Raw genomic sequence first — 22,782 nt, 5'->3', positions numbered from 1 at the left:
AGCAGAGTGGTGCCTGGGTGGTGGAGAGGACCAGCGCCCATGTGCAGCCTCAGCACGCCATGACAGCATGGGACCCAATCTGTGCAGGGGGTCCCCAAGATCCCCAGATGGATCCAGGCTTATGCACAGTGGGTACACCCTGGGTATTTGGTGCTGCCGTTAGCCCAGCTGTCTGAACCCCCACCCCCCACCCCCCAGGGTGTCAGCCTGTCCTCCCCGGACAACCCGTCATGGGGCTTGGGGGCCAGGGTGCCGCCTTAGCAGGAAGCTGACTTCTGTTTTTCTGCAGCCAGACCACAGAAGAAACACTTGTTACTGCTGAACCCATTAACTGTAATTACGGCGCTCTCGGCGGGAACATAATTACCCTGGTGGCCTGGCACCACGCCGGACTGTGCCCTGCTGGCCCTGACCCGCTCTTGCCCCTGCACTGTGCCCTGCTGGCTCTGCCCCTGCCCAGGAGGCTGGGGGAGACGAGGGCACGGGCTGCTTCCAGCCCCTGCAGAGGAGTCTCCTTCATGCCCCGTGTTTCTGACCCCATTCAGCTCCCCAGGCCTTATCCCCACCGTGCCCCAGGTTCTGGTCACCTAGGCCATTGCTCTCCTCCCTTTGTTCTCCGGCTTAGGCAGCCCCACAGAAAGCCCACCTCAGAGGTGGGTCCAGGGATTCGTGCGGTGGGGATGACATGGGGGGGGGGGGGGCGGGGAGGCAGTGCAGAGTACCGCCAAGCCCTCCCGGCCACGAGGACTGCGTGCGTGCGTCCCCAGGGTTTGTGTGGAGCACCCGTCCCCCGTGCTGCCTGGCTCTCTCCCCATGCCTCACACAGGGCTCCCTGAGTTCCTGGGGATCCAGCTGGGCTGGGTGTAGGGATGCACCCCTTCGCAGAGACAGCTACTGTGGGCCAGGCCACTGTGCAGCCTGCGTGGGGCCCCAGCGCCACCTGGTGGCTGCTCTGGGAATGCCCGGGAGTTCTCGCGGGTCTGAGTGGCGGAGGTGCAGAGTACCTGGGGGTGGCTGCTGACCCAGCTCCCGAGGCCCCCACGCCACCTGGACGCTCTCCTGCCAGCAGGACACTCTTGGAGGTGGCCGGTCGCTGCAGGCCGCTTGGGGTGGCCTCCCTGGCCCCCATCCATCCAGGCGCACAGGAGGGCTGTGGGTCCTCCACGCGCAGTCCCTGAGCTGAGCTAAAGCCTGTGTCCGTCATCCCAGCTGCTGTGGTCAGGGCACCCCGCGCCTGCTGGCATCACGTGGGGGTTAGCGTGGAGTCCCCCTCATGGTTCGTGTGCGTCTGCAGCATGTGTTGGTGTCCCGGCTGGGCACCGAGTGTGTGGCCTCACTCTGGAACACCCAAGCTGGGGGGGGGGGGAGAGCCTGGCAGAGGGGCCGCAGCCGTCATCCACAGCGCGGGGGTGGCAGCAGTGGCCCACGCGGGAATGCAGCGGTCACTGTGCACGGTGGCCAGCGCCAGGGCTCTGCCCCTTGAGGCCCGGCCAACGGGGTGGGCGCGGGGGCTGTTCAGGGTTCAGCCCGTGACGTGCCTGTAGGCACCGTGGCGGCCGTAGGGGTGCCGCCGCCCCCTGCCCTGCTGCCCCGCGGCCGTCTCAGCCTCCAGCGTCCACCCTTAACTCGACCTTCTGCCGCACGTGGTTCGAGCACATCAGCATGCTGGTCATCATGCTCAACTGCGTGACCCTGGGAATGTTCCGGCCCTGCGAGGACGTCGAGTGCCGGTCGGAGCGCTGCAGCATCCTGGAGGTGGGCCCGTGGTGGGCATCCCCGGGTGCGGGCGTGCGGGGGCAGCCCCTGGGTGCGGGGGTGCAGGCCCCGCCTCCCAGGCCCCGCCTTTCAGGCCCCGCCTCCCACCAGGCCTTCGACGACTTCATCTTCGCCTTCTTTGCCGTGGAGATGATCATCAAGATGGTCGCCCTGGGGCTGTTCGGGCAGAAGTGCTACCTGGGCGACACGTGGAACAGGCTGGATTTCTTCATCGTCATGGCGGGGTACGGACCCCCTGGCCCCCAAAGCTAGGGCTGCCCCGCGGTGGCGCCGGTGCCTGACCGAGCCTGGCTGGGAGCCCCTGGGGCCCTCCAGGAAGGGGGATGGGCGGTGCCCTCTGCAGGGGCCCCCCGCAAAGCCTAATCTGGGAGGAGGCTGAGGGTGGGGAGCCTCTGCCAGGGAGCGGGCCGCGGGTCCTGGGGCTCCCTGTGCTGGCAATGGGGGTGGCAGGACAGGCAGATGGAGTGAGCGGTAAGGGGCCCCAGTGGTGACCCAGGGAGGCTCGGCGTACAGCTCGGGGACCAGGCCCCCAACGTGTGGTCACCTGCCCGGGGCCTCCTGGCCCTGGAGAAGGGCTGTGCTCACCTCTGCCCCCGGGGCTGTGGGCACCCCCTGAGCCTCTGTGTCCCGCTGCCCCTCCACCAGCATGATGGAGTACTCCCTGGATGGACACAACGTGAGCCTCTCCGCCATCCGGACGGTGCGTGTGTTGCGGCCCCTCCGCGCCATCAACCGTGTGCCCAGTAAGTGACTCCTTTGTGGGACAGGACTGGGTGTCCTACCGGCCTTACTGACAGCTCTCAAGGGTCCCCTAGGGCACACCGCCTGCTTCTGGACTCTCTGGCCCCAGCACAGACCCTCGTCCTGGGGGAGGAGGGCCCTGGAGGATTTGCCCCTTCTGGGGAGGACAGAGCCATCCTGGACCATGTTGCGGTGTGACAGGCAGGCAGTGTGGGGTCCTGGCTCCCCACAGTGCGGCGGGGTGACCGGATGCTCTGGGCCTCGGGCTTCTCATCTGCACGACATTTGGGTCACACTGGGGGCTGTGCAGGCCCTGGTGGCTTCGTCATCTGGCGCGTGCCACTGACTCTCAGGTCCTGTCTCCGCCAGAGGCATCTGGTGCTTCAGGGCAGCGTAGAGAAGCTTCCGGGAAGTCACGTGGGTGCTTGTTTGGAAAGCGGCCCACCCTTACACGGGTCATCTGCCCATGCGGGGGAATGGTTTGAGTCTTTTCCGGTGTCGCGTGTGAATTCAGCCGTTCCTCTCCCTGGGCAGGAGGGCAGTGCCCACAGTACCACGTAAGGCGTGTGCGTACGTGTGTGTGCACAGGTCTGCGCGTACCGTGTGCACACAACCTCTCCAGCGGGGAGGCCTGAGTCCTGGCAGCCTCGGCACCCAGGCCTGTCCCACAGCCCCCCGAAGGGTGTGCCCCCCTCCCCCCCCCCGCCAGGGACCAGTACCCCCCCTGCCACGGGCCCGTCAGCTCCACCAGAGGGCAGGTGTCACGGAGTGGCGCTGTGCTGGGGGACCCCTGGGTCTTTTTCCCGCCTGCCCAGTTGGCTCTGTCCTCAGGGGTCAGGTGGGGCTCAGGTGCTGTGTGAGCCTGGGAAAGGTACTGACCTCCCTGAGCCTCGGTTTTCCCCACTGTAACAGCAGGATACTAGTGGTACCCCCCCCCCCCCAGGTGGCTGTGACCGTGAGGGGAGCTGGTGTGCATGGCTCTCAGCTCGGTGCCTGGCACCCACCATGCAGTCTGCTCACCTGGGCCCACCTTTGAGAGCAGGGAAGCCACAACACGGCCCATTTCTGCAGAACTCACTTTTCAGGCTAAATGTCTGCAGTGTCCAGAATTGTCCCCAGCAGCCCGGCCTCCCTCTGGGGACATTTCCCTGTCCCAAACTGTGCACCTCCCCTAGGCGGAGTTGCATCTCACTGGCTTCCTGGGGTCCACTCTGATCCCTGGATCACATCTGTGCCCTTTGAGCCAGTTCATGTCTGGCTGCGTGTCCCTTACAAATCTTCCTCCCCTTTGGGGCGCCTGGGTGGCTCAGTCAGTTGAGTGGCCGACTTTGGCTCAGGTCATGATCGTGCGGTCCGCGAGTTCGAGCCCCGCGTTGGGGTCTGTGCTGGTGGCTCGGAGCGTGGTGCCTGCTTCAGGTTCTGTGTCTCCTTCTCTCTCTGCCCTTCCCCTGCTTGTGCTGTCTTTCAAAAGTAAATAAATGTAAGAAAAAAAAAATTTAAAAAATCTTTCTCCCCGCCACTTCTGAAACTTCCATGCCATTCCTGGCTATGGTTCACCCCCTGTGACCCCAGGTGCCCGTTCTGCCATTTGCCACTTCACAGGTGCCGCTCTGAGGCCTCGGCACCTGACCCCTCCCCTACCCCCTGACCGAGGGTGCTGTTTGCTGCCTGAGCCTTGGCCCTTGTTTGTCTTACCCTTGTTCAGGTCTGGGAGGGGACAGGTGCAGGTGAGTAGAGGGCACACAGGGCTTGGGTGACTGGATTAATTAACTTACCCTCTCACAGCCCCCAGCACCCAGGCAACAAGGGCTTCAAAACTCTCTCTGGAAAAACCACCACGTGCCCTGGGTGTCTGTGCGGCCCCCCCACCTCCCTCCAGTGCAGGGCCCACTTCTGCATGGTTCCTGCAGAGCACGGAAAGAAATGCTCCCAGCCCTGTCCCCGTTGCAAGACCCCGGGCTCCTGAGGGCTGGAAGCAGCCCAAAGCCTGAGCTGCTGGGGGTCCCTGGGGCTCTGGCAGTCATTCAGGAGGAGTGGGGGGAACCCATCAGCCTCGAGACCTAGGCCCACAGCCTTGCTGTCCTTTATGTAGGTCTGATCTACAGGGGTCCTTGTGTCTCGCCCGCTGAATGTGTAGGGACACAGTGCAGGTTTCCCCCACCCCGAGTCGCTGATACCCATGTATGAACAGCTGGAGGGTGCAGGGCCCACAGGAGGGGTGGGGGCCTAGAGGAACCCCAGGAGAGCACCGCCCTGCTGACTTGTTTCTTTGCCACCTGCAGGCATGCGGATCCTGGTCACGCTGCTGCTGGACACACTGCCCATGCTCGGGAACGTCCTTCTGCTCTGTTTCTTTGTCTTCTTCATCTTCGGCATCGTGGGTGTACAGCTTTGGGCTGGTCTGCTTCGCAACCGCTGCTTCCTGGACAGCACCTTTGCCAGGTGGGTGGCCCTAAGGGCTCTTGTGGGTTGTGCACCCCCAGCAGGCTCCTCCCTTTGCAGCCCAGCCCCAAGTGCTCCGTCCCCAGCAGGCTCCTCCCCAGCCCAGGACAATGCTCTGCCCCAGCAGGCTCCTCCCCTTCCAGCGCAGCCCCAGATGCTCCGCCCCTAGCCGGCTCCTCCCCCGCCTGCCTGGCACCTGATGCGCCATCCCCAGGATGCTCCTCCCCCAGCCCAGGACAATGCCCCGCCCCCAGCCCAGGATAAGACTCTGCCCCCAGCAGGCTCCTCCCCTTCCAACCCAGCCTCAGATGCTCCGCCCCCAGCAGGCTCCTTCCCCGCCTGCCTGGCACCTGATGCTCCATCCCCAGGATGCTCCTCCCCCAGCCCAGGACAATGCCCCGCCCCCAGCCCAGGATAAGACTCCGCCCCCAGCAGGCTCCTCCCCTTCCAGCCCAGCCTCAGAGGCTCCGCCCCTTCCAGCTCAGCCCCAGAGGCTCCGCCCCCAGAAGGCTCCGCCCCCTCCTGCCTCGCACCTGATGCTCCACCCCCAGCAGGCTCCTCCCCCAGCCTAAGATAGTGCTCCGCCCCCAGTCTGCCTCCAGTCTGGCACCCAATGCTCCACCCCCAGAAGACTTCTCCCTCTCCAGCCTTAAGCTCTAAGGATGCGCCCTTTCTAGACTATTTCTGGTTGGGATTCTGGTTTCTTTGTTTTTAGGTGTGGTTTTGTTTTTCTGTTAATTCGCTCGTGTTTCACTGTTTCTGTCCGCCTGTTTTCTTTCACTGCCTTCGTGTTTCCCAATTCTGTCTTTCACTGTTTTTCTGCTTCTCTGTGTCTTTGCCTCTCTGTGTCTGTCTCTGCGTGTGTTCCTGTGTATCTTGGCCTCTCTCTCCTCGTCTCTCCGTGTCTCTCTGTGTCTCCCTCTCTGCCTCTGCGCCTCCCGCCCGCCCGCAGGAACAACAACCTCACCTTCCTGCGGCCGTACTACCAGACAGAGGAGGGCGAAGAGAATCCCTTTATATGCTCCTCGCGCCGGGACAACGGCATGCAGAAGTGCTCGCACATCCCCAGCCGCCGTGAGCTGCGCGTGGAGTGCACGCTGGGCTGGGAGGCCTACGGGCAGCCGCAGGCCGAGGGTGTGGCTGGCGCGGGCCGCAACGCCTGCATCAACTGGAACCAGTACTACAACGTGTGCCGCTCGGGCGGCTCCAACCCCCACAACGGCGCCATTAACTTCGACAACATCGGCTACGCCTGGATCGCCATTTTCCAGGTGGGTCCCGGCTCTGCGGCTGAGGGCCTGGGCCTCAGTTTCCCCATCGAGGGGGTGCACCGAGCGTGGGGGGCCCCGGGGGGTCGGTTCACCTGCCCTGCCAGCCCCACGGTGGGCCCCGAGGGGACGCAGGCGAGGAGGCCCCTGCCACCCTCCCAGGGCCATCCGTGTGTGCAGCCGCCTGCCCCCCCAGGTGATCACGCTGGAGGGCTGGGTGGACATCATGTACTACGTCATGGACGCCCACTCTTTCTACAACTTCATCTACTTCATTTTGCTCATCATCGTGAGTGCGGGCGACGGGGCGGGTCCTGGGGGCTGGGCAGGATGTCTGTGGCCGCCAGCGCTAGTGGGTGGAGGTGCCCTTGTGTCGTGACAGCTGACCGCAGACCCCTCAACTCCCCTCTCGGTGGACGTCGCCACGTCCCCAGGCTGCGCCATCCCAGCCTCTGCTGACTCCCTCGGGGACCCTGCACTAGGCGAGCTGCAGGGCGGGCCAGAGCAAAAGAGACCCAGGGCTGCCCGTGCTAGGGCCGGGGGCTTCTGCTGAGCTCCCGGCGGGAGGTGGTCGGAGGAGAAAGCCCACCTCCGGGAGGCCTCGTCAGGCCCTCTCACGGCCAGGTCCCGTCTGGAGGCTCCAGAAGACTCCGGACCGTGTCTTGGGGTCGCGGCCCTCCACGGTGTTCACGAGCCTCCAGACACAGCTCTCCGCAGAACAGGTTGCCCCAAAGGCATGGCTCTCTGGAGCGTAGGTGCCCCAGCAGGCACAGCTCCCTACGGTGGAGATGGGTCTTCAGACATCGTGGTGTCCGGGGCAGGGTCTGTGAAGACCCTGCTGTGCACAGAGACAGGCAGACACCCTGCCTCGTTTCTGACCGCAAGTGTGAGCAGAGGAGAGCATCGCGTGGTGACCCTGCCACGGAGGGAGTGAAGCTGAGGGGTTTGGAGAGGTCCGCCCTGGAGAGGCGGGCGGTGGCCACGGTCGAGAGGGTCTCGTCGGGAACAGACTGAGTGGGGAAGGGGGCGAGCCGTGCAGGTGACGGGAAGGGGGGGTCTCTCCGACCCCGCCAGCCACCGTGTCCTCCACATGTGCGCAGATGGGGGCAAGGGTCCGTGCAGCCCGCGGTGGGTGCCGGGGCTCGGCGTCGCATCAGCAAGGACCCCACCCATCCTGGGGCGCTCCCACCAGCCTCACTCGCAGCTGGGTCCTCGGCCACCGTGCGGTGGCTCTCCGGCGTCTCCCCCGGGGCTCGGTCTCTGTCGTAGGGGCGCCCCGCCCGACCCCGACAGCCCGTGACCCCCTCCCCCACGGCCTGGGTCAGCGGCCGGGCCACAGGAGGCTCACCCCTGCCCGCCTGCCGCAGGTGGGCTCCTTCTTCATGATCAACCTGTGCCTGGTGGTGATCGCCACGCAGTTCTCGGAGACCAAGCAGCGGGAGAACCAGCTCATGCGGGAGCAGCGTGCACGCTACCTGTCCAACGACAGCACGCTGGCCAGCTTCTCGGAGCCCGGCAGCTGCTACGAGGAGCTGCTCAAGTACGTGGGCCACGTCTGCCGCAAGGTCAAGAGGCGCGGCCTGCGCCTGTACGCCCGCTGGCAGAGCCGTTGGCGCCAGAAGGTGGACCCCGGCGGCGCCCTGCACGGCCAGGGTCCCGGGCGCCGGCCGCGGCGCGCGGGCAGGCACGCGGCCTCCGTCCACCACCTGGTCTACCACCACCACCACCACCACCACCACCACTACCATTTCAGCCACGGCAGCCCGCGCCGGCCCGGCCCCGAGGACACCAGGCTGGTGCGCGCCGGGGCGCTGCCGTCGCCGCCCTCGCCGGGCCGCGGGCCCCCCGATGCCGAGTCAGTGCACAGCGTGTACCACGCGGACTGCCACGTGGAGGGGCCGCAGGAGAGGGCCCGGGTGGCGCACACCGCGGCCGCCGCCGGCCTCAAGCTGGCCACGGGGCTGGGGGCCATGAACTACCCCACCATCCTGCCCTCGTCGGTGGGCGGCAACAGAGGCGGCACCGGCCTCGGGCCCAAGGGGAAGCGGGCCGGCGGGCCTCCGGGCGCCGGAGAGCACAGCCCCCTGAGCCTGAGGGGCCCTGATCCCTATGAGAAGATCCAGCATCTGGTCGGGGAGCACGGTAAGGACCCCGGGCCCGGCCTGTGGAGAGGAGGGGGGACCTGGGCCCGGTGAGCCGAGAGGAGGCGGGACTCTCACATCTGCTCTGCCCATGTGCTCCCCGGGGAGGCCCCGGGCCCCTTGGGCCGTGACACGACCGGTGGCAGGGGGACAGCACCTGGTCTATAGTGAGGCCCACGTAGCCTCAGTGCAAGTGCCACACAAGCATTTGTCCACGAGGGTATGAGAATTTGAGGCTGACAGAACCCGTCAAACCTGAAGCCTGTGTCTTTTTGCGCCCACCCCACCTCGGCCCCAGGAGGGACCACCTGCCCATGTCTAGGACTGACCACTTTGGAAGAGTGTCTGGTCCCCCTCTAGGTGGGGGTGCTGGGACGGGGGAGGGAGGGAGAGATCACGGAGCCCCCGAGGGCGCGGGGATGTCCCCCGACACACTCACGGTCCCTCCCCACTGGAGCTCCGCGGCACCCACCTCGGATAGGCAGGTGGAGGGACACCAGGTCCCCTGCAGACTGCAGGGCCTTCCCAAGGGGTGCGTGCAGGGTGCGGGCCACGGCGCATCCGGAGCAGGCAGGGCAGGGCCGCCGGGTGCCTCCCGGGAGTGTGAGCTGCGGTGGAAACTGCAGGGTGAAGTCGGGGTGAAGCCCGCCCTGGGTCCCAGAGACTCAGCACAGGAGAGCGGTGTCACGGCTCCTCGGCGACTGTTGTGACTCTTCTGTGTCAGAGTGACGGAGGTTCAGATAGCAGTGACTCGGGACGCTGCAATAAATTATGCCTCGCGAAGTCCGAGACCGTGGCTCGCGTTCTGTTTGCGTGGGTGGCGTGGCTGTGGGGCCGATCCGCCGCTCTGCTCCTTCGAACCCCTACCCTTGGGTGTGGGCGGAGTGAGTGTGGGGTGCGCGTGCGTGCACCCCGGCGTGCGCGCGTGCGCCGTTCACCCCGCGGAGGCCTCCGCCGCAGGGGCGGCCCGGCAGCCTGACCAGGCCCGTGTCCTTCCCCCCGCAGGACTGGGCCAGGCCCCCAGCCGCCTGTCGGGCCTGAGCGTGCCCTGCCCCCTGCCCAGCCCCCAGGCGGGCACGCTGACCTGTGAACTGAAGAGCTGCCCGTACTGTGCCAGCGCGCCGGAGGACCCTGACTTTGAGCTCAGCGACTCCGAGAGCGGGGGCTCGGAAGGCAACGGGGTCTACGAGTTCACGCAGGACGTGCGGCACGGGGACCGCCGTGACCCCATGCGGCCCCCCGCGGCGGCGGACGCGCCAGGCCAGGGCAGCGCGCGGCAGCGGGCACGGCGGCGGGCGGCCCCGGGCGAGCAGGGCCGGCCGGGCCGCGTCTGGGCCGCCTTCGGTGGCAAACTGCGCCGGATCGTGGACAGCAAGTACTTCAACCGCGGCATCATGGTGGCCATCCTCACCAACACGCTGAGCATGGGCGTCGAATACCACGAGCAGGCAGGTGGCCGCGGGCCCACCTGAGGGTGGGGGCGGGGCCAGGGACGGTGGCTGCTCAGTCGCTTGACAAACGCTCGTGTCCCTTTCTGGGACTGGGTCCTCATCGAGTGAGCACAGACACGCACCGTGCCTCCCGTGTGGAGCTTCTACCCATCTGGGGTCCGCGGAGAGCACCACAGACCTAGCAGAGGCCAAGGGCGTTCCTCAGGCCACCTGGTGGCTCTTCTGAGGATGGGCTCAGCTCTCGCAGATCAGGGCTCCCCTTCCGTGAGCCAGGCCCGCTGGGGTGCTCGTCGTGGCCACAGGAGGCCAAAGTGTAGAATGACCCTCGGGAGCCCGTGGTGGGGTTGTCTGGCCCCCCAGCAGCCATGGAAGCCCTCCTCACCCCCCGCCCTGGACCGGGACCTCCGCAGGAAGGGCGGCAGCCGGGTCTGGCAGGGAGAAGGCATTCTCTCTAGAGACCAGGCTGGTTCCCTCGGGGTGACCAAATGGAGTTCCTCGTGTCCCATCCTTCGGGCTTTTCCAGGGGTTTACACGGCTTTTCTCGTTCTGGAGGATTTAGGGAAAACCCGAGCATTGGTGGCTTTCCGCAGGCCCCGTGTGGGGAGGCTCTTTTCGGGAGGGTGAGAGCTAAGGACAGGGACGTGAGCAGATTTCAGGGGACTCCTTGGTAAGGAAGAGCCTCTGCACACGTGGACACGTGCACACGCCGGTGTGTGTGGTCACGTGAGTGCACGTGGACGTGTAAGACCCACCCGTGCAGATGGGAACACGTGTATAGACACGTGTCGTGTGTGCACAGGCGTGCTCACATGCGTGGGAACGTATACATTAGCTCAGGCACACACACAGATAAGTCAGCAGGTCCCCGGTAAGAAGACCTCTGGAACCTCCTGCCAGCAAGAAGGGGTATGCAAGGCCCCCAGACGCCAGGGAAGCAGATGCAAGGCAGGTCCTCCTCCCCTACCCTGGAGCTGGTGCCCCCACGTCCCCGTGGTCTCCATTTGCTCCGGTCTCAGACATGCTGGCAGGGCCTAGGGGAGCCAGTGACGGTCAGGGTGGGAGGGCCAGGCAGGCTGGGATCCGCTTCCTCCTCCAGAGGGCAGCCAGTCGGGTTGCTTCCAAGCCGCTGCATCAGTGTAGTTGAACCCGCGCTCAGATTCCTGGGGGCAGGGAGCCCTCCTGCTTCCGAGGGGTGGGAGCCGTGGGTGGGGCGTGACGGCCTCCCCACTGCCCGCAGCCTGACGAGCTGACCAATGCCCTGGAGATCAGCAACATCGTGTTCACCAGTGTGTTCGCCCTGGAGATGCTGCTGAAGCTGCTGGCCTGCGGCCCGCTGGGCTACATCCGGAACCCCTACAACATCTTCGACGGCATCATCGTGGTCATCAGGTGGTCCCCTGTCTCCCGCCTGGGCCACGGGGCCCGGGACCGCACCCCCGCCCCGCCCCGAGAGCAGAGCCTCAGTCGGAGGGAGAGGGGTTGCGGGCAGTGTTTCTGGCAGGCTGTACAGAGTCACACATCGTGGGCAGGGCGGGGTCCCCTCCCTGGGACCAGGTCCCTTCCTACTGGCGCTGCCAGGTGCACGCAGTCCACCGCGTTTCAGAATGTTTCCAGAATGTGGTGGAGCCGTTCCCTGTGGGGACAGCGTAGACACTCGGCGGCCCTTCCGCCTCCTGGCTGGAGTCCACTCAGGGCTCCGTGCCTGCAAGGAAGGCCAGCTTTCCTCTGGGATATCTGCTGCATGGCGTCAACACGGGAAGGAGTGGGAGAATCTGGGGATACCTGTCTCCCCCAGGAGGGAGCAGGGCCTTCAGGAGTCAAGGGGGTCCCCCCTGGCGGGGACAGGGTTGAGTGGGAGCAGACGAGGTAGGCGGAGCTCGCTGTAAGGAGCACAGGATGGGGAAAGGGCCCCGGATGGAGAAGTTTCTGACCAGAGCAGAGCCCAAGTTCTCGCAGCTGCTGGAGGCCGGCAGCCACCAGCGACAGCAGCTATTTAGATGGTGAATCGCACCCCCCCCCTCCCCCCCGCGGGGCTCTAGTCGCCTTGACACAGCTTAACTTCTCAGCCACTGAGGCTCCCGGGCTGGCATTCCTGCTTTGGGAAGAGTAGGGGCCAGGGGCGTGGCAGGGGTGTGTGTGGGGCGGGGGGGGGGGGGGGGGGGGTCCCCAGGGAGGTGGGCGTGGTCTTCGTGAGGAGGGGGTGTGGCGCTGGGAGGCGGGGCCAGGGGCGCGGCGGGGGCGTGGTCCCAACGCGGGGCCCCTCCTGACCCGCGGTCCCGCCCCGCAGCGTCTGGGAGATCGTTGGGCAGGCGGACGGCGGCCTGTCGGTGCTGCGAACCTTCCGGCTGCTGCGGGTGCTCAAGCTGGTGCGCTTCATGCCCGCGCTGCGGCGCCAGCTGGTGGTGCTCATGAAGACCATGGACAACGTGGCCACCTTCTGCATGTTGCTCATGCTCTTCATCTTTATCTTCAGGTGGGTCGGCTGCTGGGGAGCCGTCCTCCCCCCGCGGGGCTACGTGGTTAGGGCACGGCCCACCCACCGCTCCGCCCACCGCTCTGCCCCCCGTTTGTGGAGGCTCCGTCCCTGGTTCTCTGTTCAGACTTATTGGCTGGCCCTCCGTGTGCTGGCAGGCCCTGTGGGACCCCAGAGTGGGCTCCGCTCTGCAGGCTCGCAGCCGGGTGGGGGGATGGGCAGGACCCCCAGATGGATGGATGAGGATCTGTGCCCCAAGGAAATCAGGGAAGGAGTGGGGGCAGCCTTCACCTATGTGCTGAACACCCACTGTGTGCCAGCCTGGCGTGGGGTCCAGCCTCAACGATGGGCTGGGGCAGAGAACGGCCCAGGCAGGCTGAGCAAGACAGGCCCCAGTTCCTCCCACCCCGGTCTCCGTCTTCCCACCTGTAGGATGGAGGTGGCTAGGCCGTGGGCACCGGCAGGGAGGCCCCTGTAAAGCAGGAAGCTGGGGACCGGGCCAATGGGGAAGGCGTGGAAGGGCAACCCCTGGGGGCAGGGATGGCCACGTGGCGCTGCACCTGCTCACCTGCTGCCCGCCTCCCTGCCATCCTGTCCTGCCCTTAGCATCCTGGGCATGCACCTCTTTGGGTGCAAGTTCAGCCTGACAACGGACACCGGAGACACAGTCCCCGACAGGAAGAACTTTGACTCTCTGCTGTGGGCCATCGTCACCGTGTTCCAGGTACAGCTGGGGTGGGCATGCATCCCCTGACGGGAACGGTGGTCCCCGGGAGAACCCCCCGCCCTGCTCGGGGCAGCCCCAGCATGTGCCTTGGTCTGTCTGAGGCCAGTGCGGTGAAGCCGCCCCCCAGGGCTCCTCGGCATCTCCAGCCCCAACCGGCCCCTCTCCGCAGATCCTCACCCAGGAGGACTGGAACGTTGTCCTCTACAACGGCATGGCCTCCACCTCCTCCTGGGCGGCCCTCTACTTCGTGGCACTGATGACCTTCGGCAACTACGTACTCTTCAACCTCCTGGTGGCCATCCTGGTGGAGGGCTTTCAGGCAGAGGTGAGGGGCGGGAATCCCACCAGACAGACATGGAGAGCGAGCATCATTTGGCCACCACACCTGCCCTTGGTAGTAACCTCGGGCCGAGCCCTCCCGGCCACGCCCACCTCCACGCCAGCCTAGCCCAGGGAGGAGACCTGCGTGGGGGTGTTTGACGCAGATGGTTCCTGTCCTGGGGGAGCCTCACGTGTGTCTTCTGTTTGCGGCCACAGGGTGACGCCAACAGATCCGACACGGACGAGGACAAGACATCCGCCCACTTGGAGGAGGACTTTGACAAGTTCCCAGACGCCCGGGCCACGGGTGAGCGTTTGCACCATGGGGGTCGAGGGGGTGCCGTTCACCCCATCCTGGCCTAGCACGGGCTCCCGTGGGCAAGTTCTAGGGGTCACGTTCGCTTCCTGGAAGCTCTGCAGGTGCAAATCCCCGCCTCCTGTCTGCAGAGGTGAAGATGTACCCACTGGCAGTGACCCCCAACGGGCACCTGGAGGGCCGAGGCAGCCTGCCCCCTCCCCTCATCATGCGCACAGCGGCCACGCCCATGCCCACCCCCAAGAGCTCCCCACACCTGGACCCGGCCCCCGGCCTCCTGGAGTCGAGGCGCGGCAGCAGCAGCTCTGTGGACCCCCAGCTGGGCGACCAGAAGTCACTGGTAGGGACCCTCCCCTGCTCCGGCTCCAGGCTTCACCCACGCGGGTCCTTGGGGCCTTTCCCAGTATGAGTGTGGGTCCTGCACGCACCACAGTCCCACCCCGTGGGTCCCCATCCCCGAGCGGAGGAGACAGGCGCTCCGTTGTCCCGTACGTGGAGCCAGAGCGGCAGCTCTTGGAGACGGAGCGTGAGCGGAGGACACATGGGAGCGCATGGCGATCCCTTCCTCCCCGGCAGTTCATCTTCCCGACCGAAGTGAAAGATAAAAGCCGGTAGAGCACAGGACATACCTCGGGAGGGCAAAGGAAAGGGACAGCAGGGAGGGGACACGTGACAGAAGCCGGGGGGTGGGGGGGGGACACATGATAGAAGCTGGGCGGGGGCTCCCCATGCAAACCCAGGAAACGCCGCCCCAGCAGACACAGTCCACCCTGCTTCCAGAAGGCGGGGGAGGGGTGGGTAGGGGGGGCAGAGTGGGAGAAGCTAGCCGCCGAGGGGAAGCCAGGGGTGGGCGGGGCGTGTACACGCAGGAAAGTCGAGGCAGAGCAGGAAGATGGGACGTAGTGTGGCCATCACCGAGAAGCGCTCAGCCGAGCAGCAGCATAGCGGCCTGATTCATCCAGCCTGGATGCTGGGGACCGAGGGAGGGGGACAGGCAGCAGGCAGCGTCGTGCTGGCCCCGGGGGGTAGAAGTGAGTAAAAGCAGAGAGGGCGAGGAGGCAGAGGCAAAACCCCTGTCTCTTCTGAGACGGCAACTCAACAGTTGTATAAGTCCAGCGGTGGCCAGTTAGCTGATTTGGGAGCCCACCCAGCAGCCCTACCAGAGTCTGAGGATGTCTGGCCCAGTGCTGGTGCCAGGCTTGTTGATAAGCACCACTACCTGCTCTCCAGGCCAGAACGGGCAAAGTTGCCGAGTCCCGATCCCAACCCAGCCCCGGCCCTGGCTCCAGCCCGACCCCAGCCTCAGCCCGGGTCAGCCCAAGCTCAGCCCAAGCTCCAGCCCCAGCTCAGCCCCAACTCAGCCCCAGTTCAGCCCCAGCCTCAGCCCCAACCCCAACCCAGCCCTGGTCCCAGCCCCATCCCCATCCCCAGCCCCAGCCCCAGCCCCATCCCAGCCTCAGCCCAGCTCAGCCCCAACCCCAACCCAGCCCCATCCCAGCCCCAACCCAGCCTCAGCCCCAAACGGGCCCCAGCGCAAGCCCCGGCCTCAGCCCCAGCCCCAGCCCCAACCCAGCTCAGCCCAAGCTCCAGCCCCAACTCAGCCCCAGCCCAGCCCCGGCCCTGACCCCAGCCTGAGCTCCAGCCTCAGCCCCAACCCCAACCCAGCCCCAGCCCCAGCCCTAGTCCCAGTCCCAGCCTCTGCCCAGCCCAAACCAGAGCCTCAGCCCAGCTCAGCCCCAGGCTCAGCCCCAACCCAGCCCTAGCCCGGAGCCCCAGCCCGGCCCTGGCCCCAGCCCCAGCTCAGGCCCACCTCAGCCCTACCTCAGCCCTGGCCCCAGCCCCAGCTCAGCCCCACCCCAACCCCGAGTGCCAGCCTCAGTCTAGCTCAGCCCCATCCCAGCGCCAGCCCCAGCCCCGGCCCAACTCCGCACTCCCAACACTCACTGGCTGTCTCAGGCTCTTCGTTGACCGGCTTTGTGCCACAGGCAGACCACTGAAAAAGCAGTGTGCTCGCTGGTAGGGTTGTGTGCGCGTTATAGGAGGTGATCCACAGACAGATGCTGCCAGCAGGGTTAGTAGTAATGCAGCTGGTCAGGAAAAGCCCCTGTGGCCAGGTGCCCAGGGCCTGGGACGTCTCAGCGGGGGGCTGGTCCTGCTCACTCCTCACCCCCCCTACACACAGTCCAGCCTCCGAAGCTCGCCCTGCGCCCACTGGGGCCCCAACAGTGCCTGGAGCAGCCGGCGCTCGAGCTGGAACAGCCTGGGCCGCGCACCCAGCCTCAAGCGCCGGAGCCAGTGCGGGGAGCGGGAGTCGCTGCTGTCCGGAGAGGGCAAGGGGAGCACGGACGAGGAGGCGGAGGACGGCAGGCCGGGGGCGGGGGCCTCGCCGGGGACGCGTACCGTCCCGCTGCGCCGTGCCGAGTCCCTGGACCACCGCAGCACGCTGGACCTGCGGCCCCCGCGGCCAGCCGCGCTGCTGCCCAGCAAGTTCCACGACTGCAACGGGCAGGTGCTCGCCCTGCCCAGTGAGTTCTTTCTGCGCATCGACGGCCACAAGGAGGACTCGGCCGAGTATGATGACGACGTGGAGAACGTGAGTGGGGCCGTCCTCCACACCTCCCTCCTGTTTGGGTTTGTTCCCCAAAGCAGAGCCTGAGGCGGGGACCCAGGCCCCACGTCACTCGTGGGGTCTCCTGGTGCCCCAAGACAAGTGGGTGGGGAGAGCAGGACAGGCTGAGCAGCCCTTGATGCCGGGGACACGGCCTCAGCTCATCCACCCGGAGCCCTGGAGCAGATTGGCCCCGGGCTCGACCCTGCGCCCACCTGAGGGGTGGTTCTGAGCCCTGAGCAGGTCAGCCCCTGGCAGGCAGCTCCTCAGATGCAGAGGGCAGGGCCACCTTCTCGGTGAGGCCCTTTTTCGGGGCGGTTCTGCAGGATGGGGGCCAGCTGGGGGAGGGGTCCCCTGGACTCCCAGCGGGGGTCTCTGTCAGTGGGTGGGGAGGACCAGGCTGGAACTACTGGGACCCCAGAGACAGAAGGATGGGGCTGGGCCTAAGGAGGAGGGGGGCCCTGGGTGTGGGAGGGCCCGCGGTGGGGGGCGGGGGCAGGCTGGGAGGGGCCCTGAGGACCTGCGTCCTCTGCCCCCAGAGCTGCTGCCTGCGCCTGCGCAAGGTGCTGGAGCCCTACAAGCCCGCGTGGTGTCGGAGCCGGGAGCCCTGGGCCCTGTACCTCTTCTCCCCGCAGAACAGGTGAGGGGCACACGACGAGGGGCTGACTCCGCCCCCTGGGTACCCAGTGAGCGTCCCTGGGCCTCGGGGTCTCTTGCGCCCCGGAGCTGTTTTCTCTGGGGCTGTAGCAGCCACGCGGTCCCTGGAGCGGGTCACGCTGCCTCACGTGCCCAACCGCCCAGGTTCCGGGTCTCCTGTCAGAAGATCATCGCCCACAAGATGTTCGATCACGTCGTCCTGGTGTTCATCTTCCTCAACTGCATCACCATCGCCCTGGAAAGGCCTGACATCGACCCCAGCAGCACCGTGAGGCGCCCTTCTGGCCCGGGGGGTGGGGGCGGGGCTGAGCGCGGCCGGCCCCTCTCACCAGCCTGTCCTTGCAGGAGCGTGTCTTCCTCAGCGTCTCCAACTACATCTTCACGGCGATTTTTGTGGCTGAGATGATGGTGAAGGTACCAGCGGGCCCAGCAGTGTCCAGTTTCTGTACTTGTCCCAGCCCCCAATTGAATGTGCCCCCCACCTGGGCTCCTCCTCTGCGCCTCCCAGGTCGTGGCCCTGGGCCTGGTCTCCGGCGATCACGCCTACCTGCAGAGCAGCTGGAACGTGCTGGACGGGCTGCTGGTCCTGGTGTCCCTGGTCGACATCGTGGTAGCCATGGCCTCCGCCGGTGGCGCCAAGATCCTGGGCATCCTGCGAGTGCTGCGCCTGCTAAGGACGCTGCGGCCGCTGAGGTGGGCGGGGCCTCGGCGGAGCCAGGGAGGGGTGGGGCCTGGAGTCAAGGAGGAGGCAGGGAGAGGAGGAGTGGGGGAGGGGGCGGGGCCTTTGCCAGGTGGGGGTGGGGTTGTGGAGGAGCGGGTCCTGGAGTCAGGGAAGCGGGAGGTGGGGGGGGCATGGGGGATGGGGGTTGGGGGCTGGGTTCAAGGATGGGCCCCTGCTCTGCGTCCAGGGTCATCAGCCGTGCTCCAGGCCTCAAGCTGGTGGTGGAGACTCTGATATCGTCACTCAGGCCCATCGGGAACATCGTCCTCATCTGCTGCGCCTTCTTCATCATCTTCGGCATCCTGGGAGTGCAGGTGCGCACCCTGCTTGCCCGTGGGTGTCCCAGCCGTGGGACAGTGGTCTGTGGTCAGCAGCAGCCCGGCAGCCTTGGGAGGGCTGTGCGGGGCGGGTCTGGTGGACTCATGGGTCCGCCCCCGTGAGTTCCCACCCCGTGGGAAGAGCGGGCAAAGCCGTCAGAGTCAGGGTCTTAGGGAAGTCCCAGCCGCCTTGGGAGCCAGGAGGGCGGGGCCCTCCGGATGACCCCGACGCCCTGGTCAGCTCTTCAAGGGGAAGTTTTATTACTGCGAAGGCGCCGATACCAGGAACATCTCCACCAAGGCCGAGTGCCGGGCGGCGCGCTACCGCTGGGTGCGGCGAAAGTACAACTTCGACAACCTAGGCCAGGTGGGCGGGGCGGGGCTCTGGTGGGGGATGGGCAGGGCAGGGATGGGGTGCAGGCAGCGGGTGCAGGCTGCCCTCCTCTTTCTGGGAAAAACGGAAACCCCGGACGGCAGTCACGGTCAGGTCTGTCTGTGAGCCGGAGACCATCAGCGGGGGGTCGTGTGGTCCCTCGGGTGTCTCGGGGTGAAGGCAGGGCTGTGGTGACCACCCTTGCTCCGGCCCCGCAGGCGCTGATGTCCCTGTTCGTGCTCTCCTCCAAGGACGGCTGGGTGAACATTATGTATGACGGGCTGGACGCCGTGGGCATAGATCAGCAGGTGCGGGGGGCGGGGGACCCACTTCTCCGTGTCTTCTGGGTCGTCTCGGGCAAGCTGACCCCAAGAGGCTGCCTTTGGCCTCAGAACTCGCAGCCGTGTGGGGCCAGAGCTCTCCCAGGCAGCCCCGTCTCGGATCCTGCCGTGCGTGGGCCGTCCTGGGGACAGGTGCCCTCTGGAGGACGGGGACCCACGTGTCACTTGTGTGCCGCAGCCGGTGCCCAACCACAACCCGTGGATGCTGCTCTACTTCATCTCCTTCCTGCTCATCGTCAGCTTCTTCGTGCTCAACATGTTCGTGGGCGTCGTGGTGGAGAACTTCCACAAGTGCCGGCAGCACCAGGAGGCCGAGGAGGCGCGGCGGCGCGAGGAGAAGCGGCAGCGGCGCCTGGAGAGGAAACGCAGGAGTAAGGCGCTCTGCGTGGCGGTGGGTCAGCCCCTTCCACCCGCGGGAGCCCCGTGCCCGTGGGACTGCGGAACGGCTCTGGCCGGGTCTCCCTCCCACGCGGGCCCCAGCAGCTTCTCCGCGGTGGGACCGGAGTGCCCCGCCTCGTCCTGGGCCTGCGTGGGGGCCGGGCCCCCCCCCCCCCCGCCCCGCCAAGGAGGGGCCAGGACAGGGGAGGGCGCCGGGGACAGGTGGCGCGGGGATCTCCTCCCAGGGGGCACAGGACACGAACGAGACCCCCGGTTTCCAGCGCCCGTCACCACAGGGGCAGGTCCGTTTCCCGAGGGAAGAGCGAGCGAAGCCGTCAGTCAGACAGGGTCTTAGGGGAGTCCCAGCCAGCTCGGGAGCAAGGAGGGCTTCTTGCAGGAGGGGGCCTGCTGAGTGTCCCCACCTGCCCCGCCCCGTGTGGAGTGTCCATGCCCCACCCCCCGAGGCCAGCTCAGACCATCTCCTTGTCTTTCCAGGCACCTTCCCCAGCCCAGGTATCTGCCCCCCGCCCTGCATGTCTTAGCCCCCCGCTTCGGCCAGCCAGTGCACGGGGCTACGGGCTGGCCTGGCTCCGTTGCTCCGTTGCTCCGGGCTCCGTTGCTGCCATGGGGACGGGTGGACGTTGCAGGCTGGTGCCGGGCCTGCTGGGGTCCATCGCGGGGTGGGCCCAGGATGGCTGGGGGGTGGGCGCCAGGCATCAGCGGGAGGGAGGATCCGCTGGCTCACCTGCCTGGTGTCCGTGTTGCCGTCTCCAAGCTTGGGTTCGTCCCTCCACCTGGCTGCCTGCATGGCTGGAGCTCTGCTGCGTCCTGGGGCACCTGCCAATCTGTGGCCGCTCCCCGTCCCCGTCCCCGGCACTGGCCTGCCCCGCCCGGCTGTTTGCATCTTTGGCTTTGTGAGCTGAGCCAAGCTCTCTAGTGACTGCACGCCAGCCCAGGAAGCATGAGGGTCCCGGGGAGGGGTCGGCTCCCAGCAGCCCCTGCTCTCCCAGGCCCTGGGCCTTCTGGCTCGGGCCACCATAGCTCTCGCCACCCTGGCCACGCCTGTGCAGGGTGCTGTGGCCCAGGAGTGTGTCTGTGTGCGGTGGGGACAGCTGTGCTTTCACTTGGTGCTCAGCCGACACCGATAAGCTCTAACGGGGTGACTGCAGGCAGCATTTAGTGCAGGCAGAACCGTTGGAGGACGCATGACCCCCGCCCCAGGTCGTGGCCATCAACCTCAGATGGACCAGAGGTCCGGCAGAGCCCAGACAGCAGGCGGTGGCCACTGGCCCCTTGGAGGACGAGGAGGGAGGGACTCTGGGCCTGGTGACCGGGGCCAGCTCATGCCCGGAACGAGAGAGAGAGAGAGCGCAGGGGGTAGGCCAGCCTGCCCTGTGGCGGCTGGGGTCGGGGATGGACTGACCCTGCCGCCCGGGAAGGCCCTTGTCTGCTCAGGCTTCCTCGTCAGGGCGTTTGCACTGGTGTTTGTCAGCCCAGGAGGGCCGACGACAAAGCCCGGCTTGGGAGCCCCTGGCAGGGTGGGGACTGAGCGGGACCCCAGGGCAGGGCCCAGGTGGGGTCTCGGCTGCCAGGCCCACTCCTAGGCCCTGCCCTGGGGTTGGGGCCCCCTGATCAGATGGGCGACGTGCTCCTGAGACCCAGTCCCCCAGGCCTCCCCTCCCGTGGTTCCAGCCGGCAGCAGGAGCCACTTCTTGCCCCAAATGGTGCCCCCTTTCTGGGGAGAAACTCTCCCCCAGGCTCGCGCAAACCCCCATGTCTGAGCCCAAGGCCCTTCCCCAGCAGCTTGCACACCGCAGCTTCCGAGCAGACGAACGGGGCCATCTTGGTGCCGCGGGGCGCAGGCAGCCCCCTGCCCCAGCTCACGGCACCCTCTCCCTGCAGAGGCCCAGCGCCGGCCCTACTATGCGGACTACTCGCCCACCCGCCGGTCCATCCACTCGCTGTGCACCAGCCACTACCTTGACCTCTTCATCACCTTCATCATCGGGGTCAATGTCATCACCATGTCCATGGAACACTACAACCAGCCCAAGGTGGGGCTCAGTGCCTGGAGACTCTCGCTCCCCCCGCCCCCCACCGCCATCCGCAGGACCAGTGGCGAGGACGCAAGCCCTGGGAGGGCCGTTGGTGGGGTCTGACGCTCAGCGGGGTGGACCTGGTCAGAGCCGGGGGCGGGGGTCCCACGTCTGCAGACTTTCCCAAGCCCTCGCTGGGGTTGGTGGGGTACGTGAAGCTATGGTTTGAGCAAAGCGTCCTTGTTTTCCTTTTTTTAGAGCTGGTTGAACCTCCCTGGGCCGTGTGCCCTGGGGGGCCCTCCCCCTCTACCTCCATGGTGCCATCTGCGAACGAGGAGGGCCCTCCCCCCAGTAGTGCTGTCTGTGGGAACATCCAGCTGCCCAGGCATCAGCTGGGCAGGGGACGGGCAGGGGGAAGGCAGTCGGCTTTTTATTTCGCCCTGATGTGGTCTGCGTCCCCATTTCATCAAAGAAAGGACATCCCTCTTTCTCCTTCAGAGGAAGGGACGAGAACAACAGAGCCTCCCACCCTGAACCTCCGTGGCTTTCCTTGAAGCCACGCCGGGTGTGGCATGGCCACGTCCTGGGATGTGGGCAGGGGTCCACTTGAGGCTGGGCCAGGGGTCTGGGCTTGGGAGGGACCGGTGCCCTCGTCCCAGAGGCTGTCCACGCCGCCAGACCAGGCACTGCCCTGCATACAAGGGCTTGTTGGCCAGGCCCGAGGGACGAGGGTCTGCTGGGGCGGAGGGGGGTGGGGCTGGCACACAGGCACCTCGGGCTGGCCCTGCAGCCTGACGCTCTCTTCACAGTCGCTGGACGAGGCCCTGAAGTACTGCAACTACGTGTTCACCATCGTCTTTGTCTTTGAGGCCGTGCTGAAGCTGGTGGCTTTTGGGTTCCGGAGGTTCTTCAAGGACAGGTGTGTGGGGCGGGCCCCGGGGCCTGGAGGACCCTTGGGGCACGGGCGGGTGAGAGCCACAGCCCTGCGCCCCGTGGTCCCGGCCCGAGGCCCGACGACGAGGTCCTGCCGAGTAGCGGTGCGGGACGCAGCCGGGGCGCCGGAAGGAGGCCCTGAGCCCGCCCGCCTCCTGCCCCAGGTGGAACCAGCTGGACCTGGCCATAGTGCTGCTGTCCATCATGGGCATCACGCTGGAGGAGATCGAGATGAACGCGGCCCTGCCCATCAACCCCACCATCATCCGCATCATGCGTGTGCTCCGCATCGCCCGCGGTAGGCCGCCCGCCTGTCCCGCCCGGGGACCCCTGCTCGTGGCCTCCGCGGCCCCGGGCCCAGCATCCTTCCTCGGCTCGCCCTGCGGCGTCCCCCTGGGCTCGGTCCGGGGGCCGGGGAGCGTAAGGGATGGGGGTGGCCCTGGGGTCTCCGGCAGCAGGGGAGGGTCAGACTGGCCCAGGCCCCACGCCCCCCACTGATGCTCGGCTCCTGGCCCTAGTGCTGAAACTGCTCAAGATGGCCACAGGCATGCGGGCCCTGCTGGACACGGTGGTTCAAGCCCTGCCCCAGGTAGGTCAGCAGCTCCTCGACCCGGGGCCCGGGTCCGCGTCACGGCCCCGAGGTGGGCATTACAGCCGCCCCCAAGACCACGAGACGCAGCGGGGGGGGGGGCTCACTCGATGCGATTCATTCGCTAACACGGTCATCGGTCTTGCAAAAGCCACGGTAACCGCCCCACGTGT

At 66.8% G+C, this 22,782-nt stretch overlaps 2 protein-coding genes across 2 annotated transcripts in view; one reads left to right on the top strand and one right to left on the bottom strand.

The window, feature by feature from the left end:
• The window catches only part of LOC147573235 (putative serine protease 29), a 280,540-nt gene that overhangs the window by 206,194 nt on the left and 51,564 nt on the right, over positions 1-22,782 (bottom strand). The window lies entirely within an intron of this gene.
• Positions 1-22,782, top strand: part of CACNA1H (calcium voltage-gated channel subunit alpha1 H) — a 61,401-nt gene that overhangs the window by 33,003 nt on the left and 5,616 nt on the right. The window contains exons 2-29 of the mRNA XM_086691673.1: positions 1,644-1,755; positions 1,867-2,000; positions 2,422-2,519; positions 4,800-4,959; positions 5,912-6,230; positions 6,424-6,516; positions 7,595-8,369; positions 9,374-9,816; positions 11,057-11,208; positions 12,107-12,292; positions 12,899-13,016; positions 13,189-13,344; positions 13,557-13,647; positions 13,788-13,996; positions 15,839-16,249; positions 16,804-16,904; positions 17,066-17,189; positions 17,267-17,335; positions 17,430-17,614; positions 17,830-17,956; positions 18,201-18,326; positions 18,551-18,640; positions 18,852-19,044; positions 19,547-19,564; positions 20,954-21,105; positions 21,897-22,006; positions 22,185-22,318; positions 22,539-22,613. Of these exons, the coding sequence (XP_086547799.1) occupies positions 1,644-1,755; positions 1,867-2,000; positions 2,422-2,519; positions 4,800-4,959; positions 5,912-6,230; positions 6,424-6,516; positions 7,595-8,369; positions 9,374-9,816; positions 11,057-11,208; positions 12,107-12,292; positions 12,899-13,016; positions 13,189-13,344; positions 13,557-13,647; positions 13,788-13,996; positions 15,839-16,249; positions 16,804-16,904; positions 17,066-17,189; positions 17,267-17,335; positions 17,430-17,614; positions 17,830-17,956; positions 18,201-18,326; positions 18,551-18,640; positions 18,852-19,044; positions 19,547-19,564; positions 20,954-21,105; positions 21,897-22,006; positions 22,185-22,318; positions 22,539-22,613 (4,961 nt within the window). The remainder of the gene's footprint in view (positions 1-1,643; positions 1,756-1,866; positions 2,001-2,421; positions 2,520-4,799; positions 4,960-5,911; positions 6,231-6,423; positions 6,517-7,594; positions 8,370-9,373; positions 9,817-11,056; positions 11,209-12,106; positions 12,293-12,898; positions 13,017-13,188; positions 13,345-13,556; positions 13,648-13,787; positions 13,997-15,838; positions 16,250-16,803; positions 16,905-17,065; positions 17,190-17,266; positions 17,336-17,429; positions 17,615-17,829; positions 17,957-18,200; positions 18,327-18,550; positions 18,641-18,851; positions 19,045-19,546; positions 19,565-20,953; positions 21,106-21,896; positions 22,007-22,184; positions 22,319-22,538; positions 22,614-22,782) is intronic.

The sequence above is a fragment of the Puma concolor genome, chromosome E3 (genome assembly GCF_028749965.1).
Source record: "Puma concolor isolate L17-30 chromosome E3, mPumCon1.1.hap2, whole genome shotgun sequence".
Classification (NCBI taxonomy): Eukaryota; Metazoa; Chordata; class Mammalia; order Carnivora; family Felidae; genus Puma; species Puma concolor.
This window is presented reverse-complemented; position numbering and strand designations above follow the sequence as displayed.